Source organism: Mustela lutreola, chromosome 15, assembly GCF_030435805.1.
Source record: "Mustela lutreola isolate mMusLut2 chromosome 15, mMusLut2.pri, whole genome shotgun sequence".
In the NCBI taxonomy this organism is placed as follows: domain Eukaryota; kingdom Metazoa; phylum Chordata; class Mammalia; order Carnivora; family Mustelidae; genus Mustela; species Mustela lutreola.
In genome coordinates, this window is record NC_081304.1 from 42,512,719 (window position 1) to 42,528,559 (window position 15,841).

The window sequence follows — 15,841 nt, forward strand, 5'->3', positions numbered from 1 at the left end:
CATCCAGACTCCCACAAACAAATCCAAATGACCTGACTCTATAGCTGATGACGCTGCCTAGGTTGGTATATTTCTGGAGTTATGGAAGAGAAAACCAAACACACACGCACATGCACACACACACACACACACACACACACCCTTGGCTCACTGTGCCTGTGCTGATAGCCCCCTCCGTGTCAAAGATTCAAAGCCCAGAGCCAGATGATCCCAACTCACAGCCAAAGGATGAAGTCCGGTTTTAATTTAGAATGCCTCTTTCATTCACTAATGAGGCGGCAGCCCACCACTGCCGGTGGAAGGTGTTAGTTGTCATGGTTCTTGGCTCTCTAATTAAGAGGATCTATTTCAAGTCATACACCAGAGTGGCTGATCTGAGTCTCACCTCACTCATCTCCCTCACCTATTAATACACACGTGAGCCTGCACCACATTAACATTTACTTCAGATTTAGTCGCCACCAGTGGGACCTGTTGCTCCATAGCTCTGCGTTAATTATCCATCCAGCGCAAGCAGTTTTTCAATATGGAACTGGAAGGGAGCAGGGGGAGGGGAATGAGAGAACAAAGGGAGGAGGGGAGAGGTGAAGGGAGAGAAGGAGACAGGGAAGCAGAAAGACTGCCTTTGATTTCAGAGACCTGTTTTTTTTTTTTTTTTTTTTTCCATTACAACATGCAGGTAAAAATGGTGGGGAACAAAATGGTGTTAGGCTCTGGACTTATTTTTTAAAAATATGTTAGTTTACTGATGTATGGCCTGCAAATATCTATCCAGCTAAGTGACACTGACATTTTTAAAACTTGAGCCAAAGGCAGCTGGGGAGACATGGAAATATCACTTAACCAAATTAAAAGCTTTGGTGTGTGTCTTAGGACAAAAGGAAGCAAAACAGATGAAAACTATTTAAGAAAGAAGACATTTTATTGTCTCTTCCTAGACTGACAAAATATTCTATTTAATATGAAGACTGAACAGGAACACTATGCAGACAGCGTATCTGTACACAATATACATACAGCATTCCACTCGGGTTCACTTCTAAAAGAGGTCAGTCGCGTGAACTGCTAGGGTCCCTCCTGTCAGAACCCATCATTCTCCAAGAATCAGAAGCTCTCTAGCCATATATGGTAGTCTCAGTTAAAATATCAGACTAAGAAAGATTTCATTGACCCCTCCCCGCATCTGGATGTCTCCTCCCTTTTTTGGGTGGTGGTGGGGTATTCAGCCAGCAAACAATAGCACCGGAGCAGTTTTGATTTTTAATTTCACAGTTCATGGGTCTCGTCCATCCATCTGAGGTCCACTACCAGATAAAAATCCTATAATCATATCTAACGGCATTGTGTAAGAGTGACTGCAAAAGACAATACATGCTCAGAACAGGCCTGCTCTCCCTCAAACCAGCCCCGCTGCCCTTGGCCAGCTGAGGATCTGCGTTGGTACTAGCCAAAATGGGAGGGAAGGTAACCACTGATAGGACCACCATCACATCTCTGCCTCCTGGTAGCTATCTTATCTACAAAGAACCTATGAGCACAGAAAACAAGCCTTTTATAAACCGAAACCAGCTTCTAGAACTGAAACCAGTTCTAGAAAAGAGATGCTGAGTAAGATCTAATTTAAAAATTATCTTTTAAAGCATAAAAGCTGTATTAATGTACCCCAATTTAATGGCTTGAAACAAAACCTAATGAAATTTAAGTGTCAGCATAAATAGCCAGCTTCCCCTGGACACTTGCATGGGCATCAGTTTTTATTTTCAAGTACAGCCTACCTTTCAAAGGCTAGGAAGACGGCCACACTGGAAGATACAAGAAACGAGAGCAGAAAGGTCCTGGGGTCCCTGATCCTTAATTCCTTACCCTCCTCCATCCCAGCTACTGACTCAAATACAGCTAATGTCACAAAGTACATAAAAAGTGTAAGGACCGCTGGCTTTTTCATGCAGAGCCTCAGGAGCAGTGTTAACAAGGAGACCAATGAAGTGCCAGGCCATTACAAGTGCCCCATTGAGAAACTTTGCTAGCTGCAAACTTCCACAGGCGTACGATCCTTTCAAATTAGCGGACTGGGCCCCCAAATTTCACTGCCTTCTATGCAGAGCTGGGCTGTGGTGGCATCCTCCCAGTGAAGGACACCTGGAGAACAGGGTTATGAGTCAGGGCAGCAAAAGGAGGGTGGGAGGGTAGAGTACCAACAGTTACACTAGGTGTTGCCCCTGCTAACTTCTCGACAAGCGGAGACGGGGTGCCACAGGGCCTTATCTATCATTAGTTTGGCTATTCTGGCAATCTTGGCTTCTCCACGATGGAGAGGTGGCTGCAAACATTTTAAAATGGGTTTCGGGGAGCCTGGGTGGTTCAGTTGGTTGGGTGGCTGCCTTCGGCTGAGGCCATGACCCTGGAGTCCCGGGGTCAAGTCCTGCATCGGGCTCGGGCTCTATGGGGAGTCTGCTTTTCCCTCTGACCTTCTCCCCTTTCATGCGCTCTCTCACTCTCTCTCTCAAATAAAAATAAATAAAATCTTTAAAAAAAAAAAAAAAGAAAGAAAGAAAATGGGTTTCATTTATTCACCTCCCTCCTGATAAGATTTTGGAGCCTAAGTGTTTTGGAAGAGTCACCATTCTGGCCTCAGCAGACACTTTCTGATGTTCCCAGGGAATGTTCTTCCTTGGAAGGAAGAATCAAGAACTGTAATTGTGTATTCCAGAGGAGTCTCAGAGGTATGGAAAACTGGGTACTGTTCCATGGTCAAATCAAGGAAAAAGGCAGGGCACACACACACATATATACATATATTTTTTTTGGCGTACGCAGCTCAGGCGATCTCGATCAGTTTCTATCTTATAGATACTAGATCTAAAATTGTATAAAGGCTGGGAAAACTAAAAACACTAACAATGTCTTGGGGTAACTGCGTGGCTCAGTTGGTTAAGCGGCTGCCTTTGGCTCAGATCATGATCCTGGAGTCCAGGTATGGAGCCCCATGTTGGGCTCCCTGCTCAGTGGAAGTCTGCTTCTCCCTCTTACCCCCCCCTTGTGCTCTCTCTCACAAATAAATGAATAAAATCTTAAAAAAAAAAAAAAAAAAAGAAAAAGAAAGAAAAAGAAAAAACTAACAATTTTTTTAAAAAAATTTTAAGTTAGAAAAAAAATCTTTATTTGAAATTCAACTAAATACAGAGAGAGCAGGTTTCTACTTAAGACCCAGCTGCTTTTCCCTAAGGAGGATTTCTGCTTCATTTACCCTCCTCTGAAAAGGTCTTCTTAAAAGGAAAGATAGAGAATAATGATATGATTTGCACCAAAACAGCACAGGGCCTATTCCCTCTTTCTTTTTACTCATAAGCCCCATTTTACTCATAAACCTCAAAACTCCCCACCTGACACGACTGAAGTAATCTCCTGGGCATGCTGTCAAACTGTGCTGTCGTGGTTTGATGCCACAGCTAAGTGCTGACTTGGGCTTCTGAAGCCTTCCAGTTACACCCCCAGTGACCTATTTAGGAGGTGAACAGACCTCTCAGAGACAGAGCACCATAGTTTTTTTTCCCTTTGGCCCACTTTTCTCTCAGATGATTCCTAACCAAAGAATGATCACCCCAAAGGCCTGAAAGTATGCACACAAGCGGTAAGATTTTGAGGAAAGCTCATATGCAGCAAGCATTCAAGTCCTGAACATAAGCTCTTTCCCACTAACTTAAATAAACTGCAGATACTTTTCTTACCTTTCAGCTTACTTCAGCTCCAACAAACTAAGGCCTGCAGTCAAAGATGTCTCATGAATTAGTGTTAATATTAAGTTAAGCTAGAATGGCTAAGTGTTATCTAAGCCAGGCAAAACCATGAGGACTACAACCAAAGGATTAACAAACAAACAAACAAAAAAGATAAGAGCAAAACAGGGGCACCTGGATGGCTCAGTGGGTTAAGCCTCTGCCTTCAGCTCAGGTCATGGTCTCAGGCTCCTGGGATCAAGCCCTGAATCATCGGGTTCTCTGCTCAGTGGGGAGCCTGCTTCCCCTCCCCTCTCTCTGCCTGCCTCTCTGCCTACTTGTGATCTCTCTGTCAAATAAATAAATAAAATATTAAAAAAAAAAAAGATAAAGCAAGACAATGTCTATCAAAGGCCAAAATCATTAACAGAATTCTCCCTACATTTAAGATGCTCTTTCAAAAAAAATGGCCAGCAAGATCAAGGAAAACCGAATATAGCTAATCTATGTATAGAAAGAACTACCAAAAGGTATAGATTTAGATACATTTAATGAGATTAACAAAGTATAATTTTCATAATGCGTTCTAATAACTGATGATTGAAAACCCGAAAAAGTTCACTGCAGAATTTCCCTCTAATGTCTCCAGAGCTTCACTAGAACCAAGAATCAGTAGAACTCTATCTGCTGGTTCAATGAATGTGGGAATTAAAAAGCACCCAGCTCATCACTGGAGACCTGGTCTGGTGTAAAGAATAAGAGTAGCTGCTCACTGCCCAGTTTTGTAATGAGGAGACTTACCTACAACCACATAAGAGTTCTATGCATTTCATTAGTTTCTCTGCTCTCTTCTCTGCACTACTGCAGACAGGAGAAAAATATTATTCAACGTCTATCTAAGGATCACAGCTGGATACAAGACGGCCCATGTGTTTGTGCTGCTGCAAACAGGGTTCCTTCCACCCTGAAACTCAAGCTTGCTAGTAATTGAGAGATTCCCTCACCCTTGCCTGGCCTGGTGGTAGAGTGATGTCTTCCGGCTATGGTTAAATTCAAACCCTGTGAAGAATCCTCTCTTGCTCACTCCAGCTTATTTCAAAAAAGAGCCTCATGCAGAGCCCACATCAGTGGGAAACACTGACGCTAGGTACAGGCTTAGAGTCCCCGCCCCACTGTTACATTCCCTGTCTTTTGACTTTTCAAGACTGGGAAACATTTCCTGGGAGATATATCTTATATAGTTTGTCAGAAAAACAAGGGAAGGGCAAAGACTAAACACCAACGCTATTAATATACAGGAAACAAATCTAATTAAGGGGAAAGGAATAGTGACCGTGTGTTCCTGTTAAAGGTATCATCCACTTGGTAGCAGAAGACATCAGTTCTGTTCCCCAACTAAGTGCTTATCTTTGCACGTCTTAGCACGTCTCGCATTTGTAATACCACTACATATTGCACAGCAGTGAACAGAGGATACATGTTAGCCCCTGGCTTTTGAGTAGTGTAGTGTGCATTTAATACATGGTTGCAAAAGGGAAAGTAGCTTTTTGAATGAGCGAGTCAAGTTCTATATTACCCGAAACGTCATCAATCTGTAAGGTGTACTTGGAATTTGCTTACTATGAATGCAATAACAGGTCTACATAGTAGATTAAGTTCTTTTTTGACAAGGGGTCAAAAGCAATGGTTTTTCCTTTTATTGGTGTCTACTGTAACCCTCAGGGTCTTCTGCCTCCCATGCAAATGTGCTAACACTTCATCTTTATTCTTATTTGCTGAGACCTAGATTCAGAAATAATGTTAGACTTAAAAAGGATGAAGACTTTGACACCTATAAATGGCAGGCAGAAAAAGGAGTCACCTTCTTATTCTTCTTAACTGTTCTCAAGTCATGGGAAAAGCAGTGAGCTAGTGACCTGTGCATGTGTCCTGGGCATGGTGACAAATCCGCAATACCAAAGTGCCTTTCTGAAATTTGGTCTAGGACTTGCACTGAATACAATGTCCTCCTCTTTCAGGAAACTGGCAGGGGGACAGCTGTACTCCTGTCCAGTCTCTTGGGAGGCTAGCATTATGCAGAGGTGCTCTTATAAGTGTCACTTACTGAATGGCAATGCAGCTGGCCATGTTTGTACTCCTCGGGGACTTTTTTTTTTTTTTTAAGATTTTATTTATTTATCTGCCAGAAAGAGAAAGAGAGATCACAAGTAGGCAGAGAGGCAGGTGGAGGGAGAGGGGGAAGCAGGATCCCTGATGAGCAGAAAGCCTGATGCAGGGCTTGATCCCAGGACCCTGAGCCCATGACTTGACTGAAGGCAGAGGAAGGCAAAGGCTTAACCCCTGGAGCCACCCAGGCGCCCCCTCCCTGGGGACTTTTAAGTCAAAGGAAGAGCACAGTAGAAGTGGGAAAGCAAACCCCCTTCCCCTGCTCTGGTGACTTAAAACTCTGGCACCTTAAAATAGGAATGCATTTCCAGGAGCCAGTGCTGCATTATCATAATAATATAACCATCACAATTCCAACCAGGGTCCTGGTGGGATCATGCCCCACAGCAGGAGCCTGCTTTTCCCTGCCTGCCATTCCCCCTGCGTCTGCACACTGTCAAATAAATAAAATCTTAAAAAAAAAAACAAAAAAAACAAAAAACTGGACAAAGGATCAAAACAAACATTTCTCCAAGAAAATATACAAATGGTTAATAAGCACGTGAAAAGATGTTTGGGATCATTAGTCATTAGGGAAATGCAAATCAAAACTATAGCACTTCCTGCCCATAGGATAGCTTTTATCAAGAAGACAGATAATAACAAGTGTTGGAAAGGATGTGGATAAACTGGAACCCTGATGTATTGGTGAGGATACAAAATGGTGCAGCCATTTTGGAAAACAGTTTGGCAGTTCTTCAAAGGTTAAACATGGGGGCGCCTGGATGGCTCAGTTGGTTAAGCATCTATCTGCCTTTGGCTTGGGTCATGATCCCGGGGTCCTGGGATGGAGCCCCTGCACTGGGGATTGAGTGAGGGTGGGTGTCTGCTCAGCAGGGAGTCTCTGCTTCTCCCTCTCCCTCTGGTCCCCCACACCTCATGCTCTGGCTTGCTATCTCTGTCTTTCAAATAAATAAATAAAATCTTAAAAAAAAAAAAGGTTAAACATGAGTTACCCTATGACCCAGCAATTCCATTTCTGGGATATACAACCAAGAGAAATGAAAACAGATGTCCACATAAGATTTGCACACAAATGTTACAGCATCCTTATTCACAATAACAAAAAGTAGAAAAAAACCCCAAATGTCTATTAACTGATAAATGGATAGACAAAATGTGGTATATCCATACATGGAATAGTATTCAGCCACAAAAAGGGATGAAGTACAGATAAACCCTACAAGGGTGAACCTTGAAAACTCACTGAGCCCTTTTGAGTTATCACTTGTCCTTTCACTCAGAGCTTAATAAAAACCATTGTCTCATTCAGTAACACACAGTAGTGACTATTTGGATCCTTTTTCAGTTCAAATTACATAATTTGTTTCTATTTTACGATTTGGCTTAAAAAATTCTCTTGGAGGGGAGCCTGGGTGGCTCAGGCATTAAGTGTCTGACTTCAGCTCAGGTCATGATCCCAGGGTCCTGGGATCGAGCTCTGCACCAGGGCTCCCTGCTCAGCAGGAAGCCTGCTTCTTCCTCTCCCACTCCCCCTGCTTGTTCCCTCTCTGGCTGTGTCTCTCTCTCTGTCAAATAAATAAATAAATAAATAATCTTAAAAAAAAAAAAAAGAAAAAATCTCTTGAATACATACTTAAGAATTTAAAACAGATCAACATGAATCCCTTCTCCAGTTATAAATGAAGATGCTACCTAAATATGTCTTATACATGATTTTACATGTAAACAATATAAGCAGTCCTAATATTTTAATATAGCCCACCTACAAAGTACTGTGAGAGCCTTAGAAAGCAGCAGGAAACTGCTGAGTTTACAACTGTATTCTACCTCTCACTGAGTATGGCGATTAATCTCGGGACAGACCCCCCCCCCCAAATTTCCCGCAATAGTACCATGAAATGCTTGCCTTACGTCACACAGACACTGTTACTTGTGAGGAGCACTACCTCCTCCTACAGTTCAAAAAAATTCCTGATGCTTCTTTTCTTTTCTTTTTAAAAAGATTTTATTTATTTATTTGACAGACAGAGATCACAAGTAGGCAGAGAGGCAGGCAGAGAGAGAAAGGGAAGAATGTTCCCTGCCGAGCAGAGAGCCCCATGTGGGGCTTGATCCCAGGACCCTGGGATCATGACCTGAGCCAAAGACAGAGGCCTTAACCCACTGAGCCACCTAGGCGCCCCCTGCATCCTTTCTTAACCAAAGCCACCTAGATCCTAGATCACACCCATTTTTTTAAAAGAGTTTATTTATTTGACAGAGAGAGATCACAGGCAGGCAGAGAGGCAGCCAGAGAGAGAGGGGGAATCAGGCTCCCTGCTGTGCAGAGAGCCTGATACAGGGCTCAATCCAGGACCCTGAAATCATGACCTGAGCCAAAGACAGAGGCTTAACCCACTGAGCCACCCAGGCGCCCCCAGATCACACCCAATTCTGAATAAACATTTCATACTAAATGTTATCATTTTTAAACAGTGATTATACTTTCATCACTGAAACAAAGCACTCTGATCACAAGAATGAGCCCAAGCCCCACGTTAAGTTTACAAAGCATGTATATAAAACTGAACTAAAGCTCAATGTTACTGGACCCTCCCTTTCGGAGTGATTTAAAAACAGTAATACACACCCAGATTCCAACACAATGTAGCAAATGCAAAAATAAATAGATAAAATACACATAAAACCAAATTAGGTTTGTTTATTGTTGAATCATTTTACTACGGAGGAGGCAGGGTGACAGGAGGAAGTCCAGATGCCGACCCCTCCAGTTCTTTAGTGCCAGGTTTCCAACTACCTCAAATGTCAGAAATAACAGATTCGTAAGATAACATTAAATTAAATGTATTTTAATTCAGCACTAGCCTGTTACTTTTCTAATGAGGAGCTAAATGCAACAAAATCAGAAAAAAAAAATCACCTTCTGAAAAGTTCAAATAGCAAAGATGTTCTGCAACACAGTTTTCTACTCTATGTGTGAAACCTTTCTTGTTATGACTCACTGAAAATTAAATATGCAAAACTCCAAGCTGAGCTTAGTTTTGCCTGTGCACAGAGACCTTTTTACTCTCATTCTTCGAAAACCTCATTTTGGATCTCACTGCCAACACCGAAGAGAGGAAAGCCGGCCAACAATTCCAAATATAACATGCGGAGGCAAATGCTACAGAAATCTGTCTGACGGGAAGCAACCATGCTGAGGTCTGCTGAGGTAGATGCGTTTCTCAGACCATTTTGATCCCTCAGTCCGTTTGGAGCAAAATGCCACGAGAAAACAATCAGAGAAAAACATCCAGTTTTTTCAGCCTCATTACTGATGGCCTATGGTGCTCACTTTATCAGTGAGAACAATTCAATCCATTTCAAACAGAAAGATGGTCAGCGGCAAATAGAGCTCTACCAGTTATTCCTTTTTTTTAAAAACCAATTCTTAGGGACCATTCCATGGAGACCAGTATTTTCAGAAAGTTCAACTAATGGCATGACAATTATGATAGGGGTCAGGTTCACCAGAAAACACTTAAAAAAATACCTCTTTCAGTTCGTGGGGCAGGTTTGGTAACCCCCACTACCACTCTGAATAACTGATAAGCCAGTTAAACTCAGATAAAATGATCACACTGTTACTTAAAAACTAATCGATCACCTCCTTAAGTTTAATTCTTCAGCGAGGTCATGGTACTGAGCACAGGACAATTCATTCCCTCACCCAAAGGCTCATGACAGGGAACCCAGAAATAGGGCTCCCAGTCTAATTGGGAAGAGAGAACAGTTCCTCATACAGAGCCCTGGCCCCTGAGAAAAGACAAGACAATTAACAGTTTATCTTACCAGTCATTTCCTACAGTAGTTTATCTAAGAAAAATACCCTGTGGTTATGACTATGTCACTAAGCCCAGGAGGTAAAGTTTGCCTAAATCACTTTTGGAACATTTTGTTAGATCTTGTTCACTGTGAGGCAAGCTGGCAAGACGCACTGGAGACAGAGAAAGGATTGTCTCAGAGAATTTTGAATGAAGACCCGCAATAGCACTACAATTATGATCAACTGGGTTTGCAAAACCTCCATCTTCACTCTTGTACATTCTGTACGTAAGGAAAATGATCATTTTTGTGCTTGTCTAAATACAGCTGACCCTTGGAAAACATGCATTTGAACTGCAGGTCCTCTTCTATGGAGACTTTTTAAGAGTATGGTACCGTACGGGCATTTTCTCTTTATGATTTCCATAACATTTTCTTTTCTCTAGCCTACTGTGTTGTAAGAATACAGTGTACAATACATACAACATGCAGAATATGTGTTAACTGACTGCTGATGGTACCGGTAAGGCTTCTTTCTGGTCAACAGCCCTGTAAGGAGTTAAGTGTTTGAAAAATCAAAACTTATGTAGATTTTTGGCTGCATGGGGGTCAGTGTCCCTAAGCCCCCAGCATTGTTCAAGGGTCAACTGTAAGCCAGTCATAGCCAGCTGAAAAGGAAAACAAGAGAAAATATAGCCACACCTAACTGCACTCCTACAGGGCACAAGTAATCAGTAATGGCATGAATTAAAGCCGGCACACTCAGGAATAAAAATGGTCTAAGAATGTCAAAGGCAGGACCCGACTACTCTCGTGGAGATGGTTAATGAAGTAGTTCACTTGGGCTGGAACGAGTGTGGAACAGGAGGCAGGAAAGTGGGATAAGCCTCACTTGAAAGAAGACTTCTTGTCTTTGTACCAATATCCAGAATGTTTTGTAATTTATATAACAACTCTGCTAAGTCAATGGTACCTTCAGTACTGGCATCTTCAAAGAGGGAACTGGAGATGTAAAATAAACCCTGCCTCACTTATTAGGATTCTCAAATCTCTGATTACCAGTTCCCATTCATGGTCTTAAAAAAAAAAAAAAAAAAGTATTCAATGAAATGCACAGTCTGGGCAAGTCTGAGTCTCACCAACAGCTACAAGCACCTCCCTCTTTCCTAGCAGAAGCAGAAACTGTTAATTGTTACAACTTGACAAGTCTCACACTCATCTAATTAGAAGATCCAGAGGTTAGGTTTTAGAATTTGAAGCCCAAACTCCGGCAAAACAGCACACTTTTTCCATACCTAAAATTCTAACAAACAATCTCAGCTTTGGGGCGCCTCGGTGACTCAGGTCATGATCCCGGGGTCCTGGGATTGAGACCCACATTGGGCTCTCTGCTTGGCAGGGAGCCTGCTTCCCTTCCCCTCTCTCTCTGCCTGCCTCTCTGCCTACTTGTGATCTCTGTCTGTCAAATAAATAAATAAAATCTTAAAAAAAAAAAATCTCAGCTTTACTAATAAACACAGGAGGCTACAGATAAAGAGCTTATAAAATTCTCAATATGGAGATCACCCTTCTCCTTTAGCTAACCCTAGCTTCATCCTAGAGGTGAAACACCCACACTTTACATGAAGAAGCCTACAATTCAGTACGAGCATATGCATCAAACAAGCACAATAAAAAATGTAAGCAAGAGGGAAAAAACTGATAAACAACATACATATCCAAGTACAAATCTCTTCTTTGCTCAAGAACATGGGGAAACTTGACCAGAGGTATTTTCTCCAGGTGGATTACACCTTACAGGAAGCAAAGCTAAAAACCACAGACCCTTCCTGCTGGTATTAGTCACCTGGTAATAAAAATTTAAAACCAGCAACAAAGCTTCCTCCAGGATAACCATTTTTGTCCCTGCAACATTACAAGCCCAGATGGGGTGCCCTCCTGGGCAAAAGTATCTGGGGAATAGCAATGGGAGCTTCCTACATAACTTCTGACCACAGACTTAATTTGCCCAGTATCAGTCATCTGTCTAATAAGTGTTCCAAAACCTGCAATTAGTACAAATACACAGTAGGCACTAGTCCACAAACCAAGAGACGGAATGTGAAATGGAACAGTGTAGAGAGTTTAAGAAAAACCTCACTTTTTCTTTTTAAACAGTAGACTTAAAAAAAAAAAAAAAGGCAACATCAAAAACGGGTGGGAACAAACAGAAACCCCTCTCTTTCCTGCTCTCAAAAACGCCTGCATCAGTCAACTGTTGCTGAACAACAGAACAAGACCCATCACAACACGACGCAATCTGAGTTCCCTAAGCAGATGTGGGATTTCTGTGGAGATGGTTTCTCCAGGCAGAAGCTGGAGTTTAAACTCTTCCTGGCCGGATTGTTCTGGGCCGAGCTGCTGAGGAGGATCACGCAGCAGGCGATCAACCCAGGTCCCTCCCTCCCTCCCTCTCTCTCCCGTCTCTCCCCTCCTCTCCCCTTGGGGGGGGGGGTGCGGCGGAGGGAAGCGCACAGCTTTCCAGCTCTCTGCTCCTTAAAAATGCCCTCGCGGAGCTAACCGCACACAATCCCACCCCGGCAGCAAAGAATTTTGCCGCGAAGGGCTCGCCGATCCGGAGCAGAGAAGTGAAATCGGCGCCCAAGGGCAATTTTAATTGTCTAACCCGGCCCGATTTCCTAAGAGGCGGCAGCGCGGGGAGGGGAGGGAGAGAGTGAGGCAGCTCCGAGAGGCAACAGGGGCAAGCGGAGCCAGAGAAAGGGGACCAAAGCGGCGAGATCCTAGCCCGGGTCCCCGACGAGCTTCTGCAGAAAGGACTCCAGGCCTCTACCCCCACCGTTCCCCGGGAGACGTTTGCAAATCATATATGCAGCCAAAATGGCGCTGAGAATAAAAATATAATTTAAAGGCAGGTCGCCATATTGTAAACAGAGAAGCGGAGAAGAGGCGGACTCGAGAGACACCCTCCATGATTTCTTCCACAGCCGCAATCGCCCGGGTGTCCGGCCCCCCGGGTCTGGACACCGCCAACTCCGGCGGCCGAGGGCTCCGCGCACCCGCCCGCAAGAGAGCCCAGCCCGGCAGGAGCCCGAGGGCGGCGGGCGCGCGGGCAGCCGAGCGGCACTGGGCCCGGAGCTCCTCCCCTTCCTCCCCCGCCACCGCCGGCCGTGCCCTGCCGGCTCTGTCCCGGCTACCCAGAGCCTTCCAATCCCAGATGGGGCTCTCCTCACTCATCCCAACCCCCACCTCGGGGTCCGGACCCACTGCTGCTCCTCCCCCCACTCCCAAACGGCCAGATCCCGGCAGACACCTGGGGGTGGGGAGGCGCTCGCCCCAGCCGCTGCAGAAAGTCAGCTAGCGGCTGCAAGCGCCCGTTATTTCGGCAGCCAGGGGTAGGCCGGGTGAAGGAATGTGCCGAGAAGGGTCCGCCAAGGAGCTCCAAAGGGGTCCCCAGACCTTACCAGCACTGGAGGTGGAAGGCGGCCGGGCAATGGTCACAGCACAGAAGATCCCCACCTTCTTTGCAGCTATCGCAGCTGTCGTGGTTGGTGGCCCTGCCGCTTCTCCGGGGCTCTTTTTCAGGTTTCCGACTCCGCTTTTCTGCCTCGTCCGTCTTGGGGGGAGCCAGCAGAGCTTGGATTTGCTGCACACACATACAAACGGCGTGTGTGCACACTCGGAGCTCCCGGGCGGTCCGTCGCCCCCCCGGCAAGGCTTCTCCGTCACCCACCCTTCTCCCCCCTTTTGTCCTTCTTCCTCCCATCCAAGCTGCTCCCAGAACCTCTCAGCCCCCGGAACCGGGGGGAGCCCACCCTAACAGCTTTCCTGCAGCACAACGAGAACAGCTTCTTCCAAATGGGGAGGATCAGGATAGGGGGATGGGGAGAGGGTGCGCGGTTCCCTTCTCGCCACTTCCTTGTATGGACAGTGGGGGACTCCAAAGCCAGGCTCTGAAGAGGCCTGAAACCCGGTACCCGGACGTGCTGGGGGAAGCACAAAGGGGCCGACAAGAAGGGGGTGGGGAGGCTCGCCGGTGCAACGACATGGAGTGGGTTGGTGCCTCGGGAGAGCGAATCCAGGGCGGCGGGTAGGTGAAACTGCTGCAAACGTCCTCGGAGGCTGAGCTCAGCCCCTCGAATTGCAAAGAAGGGAGGGAGAGTCTGGGTGAGGAAGAAGCCCCCCTTCCTCTGGCCCTTTTGCGCTGTGAGCTCAGGACCGGCTTTGTGGGGCGGAGGGCGGAGGTTCCCTCCCGGCGCTGGGGGAAGGGGATGAGGAGGGCCACTCTTACCTCCATCAGCCCCCCCGACGTGTCCAAGTCGTACACGATCGTCTTGGTCTCCATTTTCTCCCACATTCATCCACCTCCCGGGCTGGGCGCTCTCTGCTCCGGCCCCCCCAACCCCGGGGGGAGGGGGGAAGCGGGGGGAGGGGGCGCTCCTGACCCCGGCCCCTCTTCTTTTTTCCCAACACGGGTCCCGACTTCCTCGCCCTGGCTCCCCCCCACCCCCCGGCCCCCAGTCCCCGGGACGGCAGCGTCCTCCCCACGGGCCGTGAGGGGGGAGCGGCCCCTCAGCCTCGGCCCGGCGGCTGGCTGCACGGTGGGTCCCGGCTCCCGGGGTCAGGCCTCGGCGGGGCCTAGTCCCACAGGCTAAAGCCGGCGCTGGCGACCGCTGGTCCGGCCGGGAAGGCTGGCGGGCGCTGCCATCCCGGGGTTGGGGGGATCGGAGGGGGGGTGAGAGGTTAGGTGAGGTTGTGGTACGTGAGGTGACTGCGGGGAGGGTGATGGGGGGTGGTCCCCGGGCTCCGCCTCTCGCCGCCGCCGCCGTCTGCGTCCCGGCTGCCGCGCACTTGGCGCAAACTTACCGCGAGCGCCCGCAAAGCCACCCGCGCAGGCGCCCCGGGATCGCCGCTCGCCGCGCGCAACCGCAGTGACAGCCGGCGGCCGGGCTCCCGCGCAGCCGCAGTGAGCGGGTACCCCCCGGCGCGCAGCCGCGCTGGCATTCGTCTGGAGGGCCGAAGCCCCGCCTTCCTGCCTTGCGCCAGCGTACTAAGATAAGAGGGCGGGACCTGAGGTCTCGCGCAGGCGCCTCGGAGAGTTTCTAAGGGTCATAGCGCAGCCGCAGGAACATGGGGGCTCTTCATCCATTGGTGTTTGTGTATAGACCAAGACTACTCTGTTCCTGCGCAGGCGTGTTGAGAATGCTCCCCTCCCGCCCCACAACACAGCCGCCTTCCGCGCAAGCGTATTGTCATCTGCAGGCCCTAACAAGAATGCTTCTACTTTCGCCATTTTGGTAATGGGATCTAGGCTACCATGTCCTTGGAGTCCTCAGGCAAGAACAAGAAGTAGCAAGGTGTGGTGTTGGCTGGAGCCGGTAGGCTGTCGGTGACAGCAGTATTCATAGGGATATTGTACTGAATTGTTTAGTTCCCAGCATCAGGTGTGGCAAAACTAGGCGCCATATTGGTAAAGAGAAAAGAAAAGCCACCGCGACGGAAAACTATTCTTTTGGTGACGGGTTGGATGGCTGCTGTACACACTACCCTCCCGCTCCTGACAGTTAATTTTAGCCTCAGCATCCCTGCCTTGCGTAATGAAGACACCGTGGAGAGTTTAGCAGGCCCATTACTACCCTCTCTTGATCACTGTCCCTGAGAACTGTTCCAGGGGAAGCCCACAGCGAAGAGTTAGTAACGCTGACAACGCCCAGCTACCTGTCTATAGCGGACTTCAACTCCCAGTTTGCAATGCGCAAGACGTCCAAAGGCCGAACGGGAGCGCACTGCACCCTGGGAGCAAGAATTCGCGAGGGATGTGGTGGGTTGTGGGAGCCGTAGTTCCGTGTGCATGCCGTATATGCACTGTATGGTGGGATGGACTCGGGGAGGAGAGATTTGCCTGCCAGGAAGGGATGCTTTTGAGAGCTGCTGTGCTGTATGCTGGGATTTGTAGTCTGAAGGCCTCACCTCGAATTCTGGCTTCCTCCACGGCACGCACCCCTGCCCTTTTTATCGGTTTATCTTGCCTGACTGTAGGCGAAGAAGTGGAGAAGGGGATAACATCACTGTGCTTGCCACTAGGCGTTTAGTTGGCATTGTTGCCAGGTAGTTGTGTCCTGCTCACCTGTGATCGTTAGGGTGTACTTAATATT

General features: G+C 47.1%; 1 protein-coding gene across 1 annotated transcript in view; it reads right to left on the minus strand.

The window, feature by feature from the left end:
• PHF12 (PHD finger protein 12) overlaps window positions 1-14,631 on the minus strand; it is a 42,202-nt gene extending 27,571 nt beyond the window's left edge. The window contains exons 1-2 of the mRNA XM_059147809.1: window positions 13,978-14,631; window positions 13,151-13,332 (exon numbers count right to left, since the gene is read on the minus strand). Coding sequence (XP_059003792.1) covers window positions 13,151-13,332; window positions 13,978-14,043 — 248 coding nt within the window. The 5' untranslated portion in view covers window positions 14,044-14,631. The remainder of the gene's footprint in view (window positions 1-13,150; window positions 13,333-13,977) is intronic.
• Window positions 14,632-15,841: the final 1,210 nt, after the last annotated feature.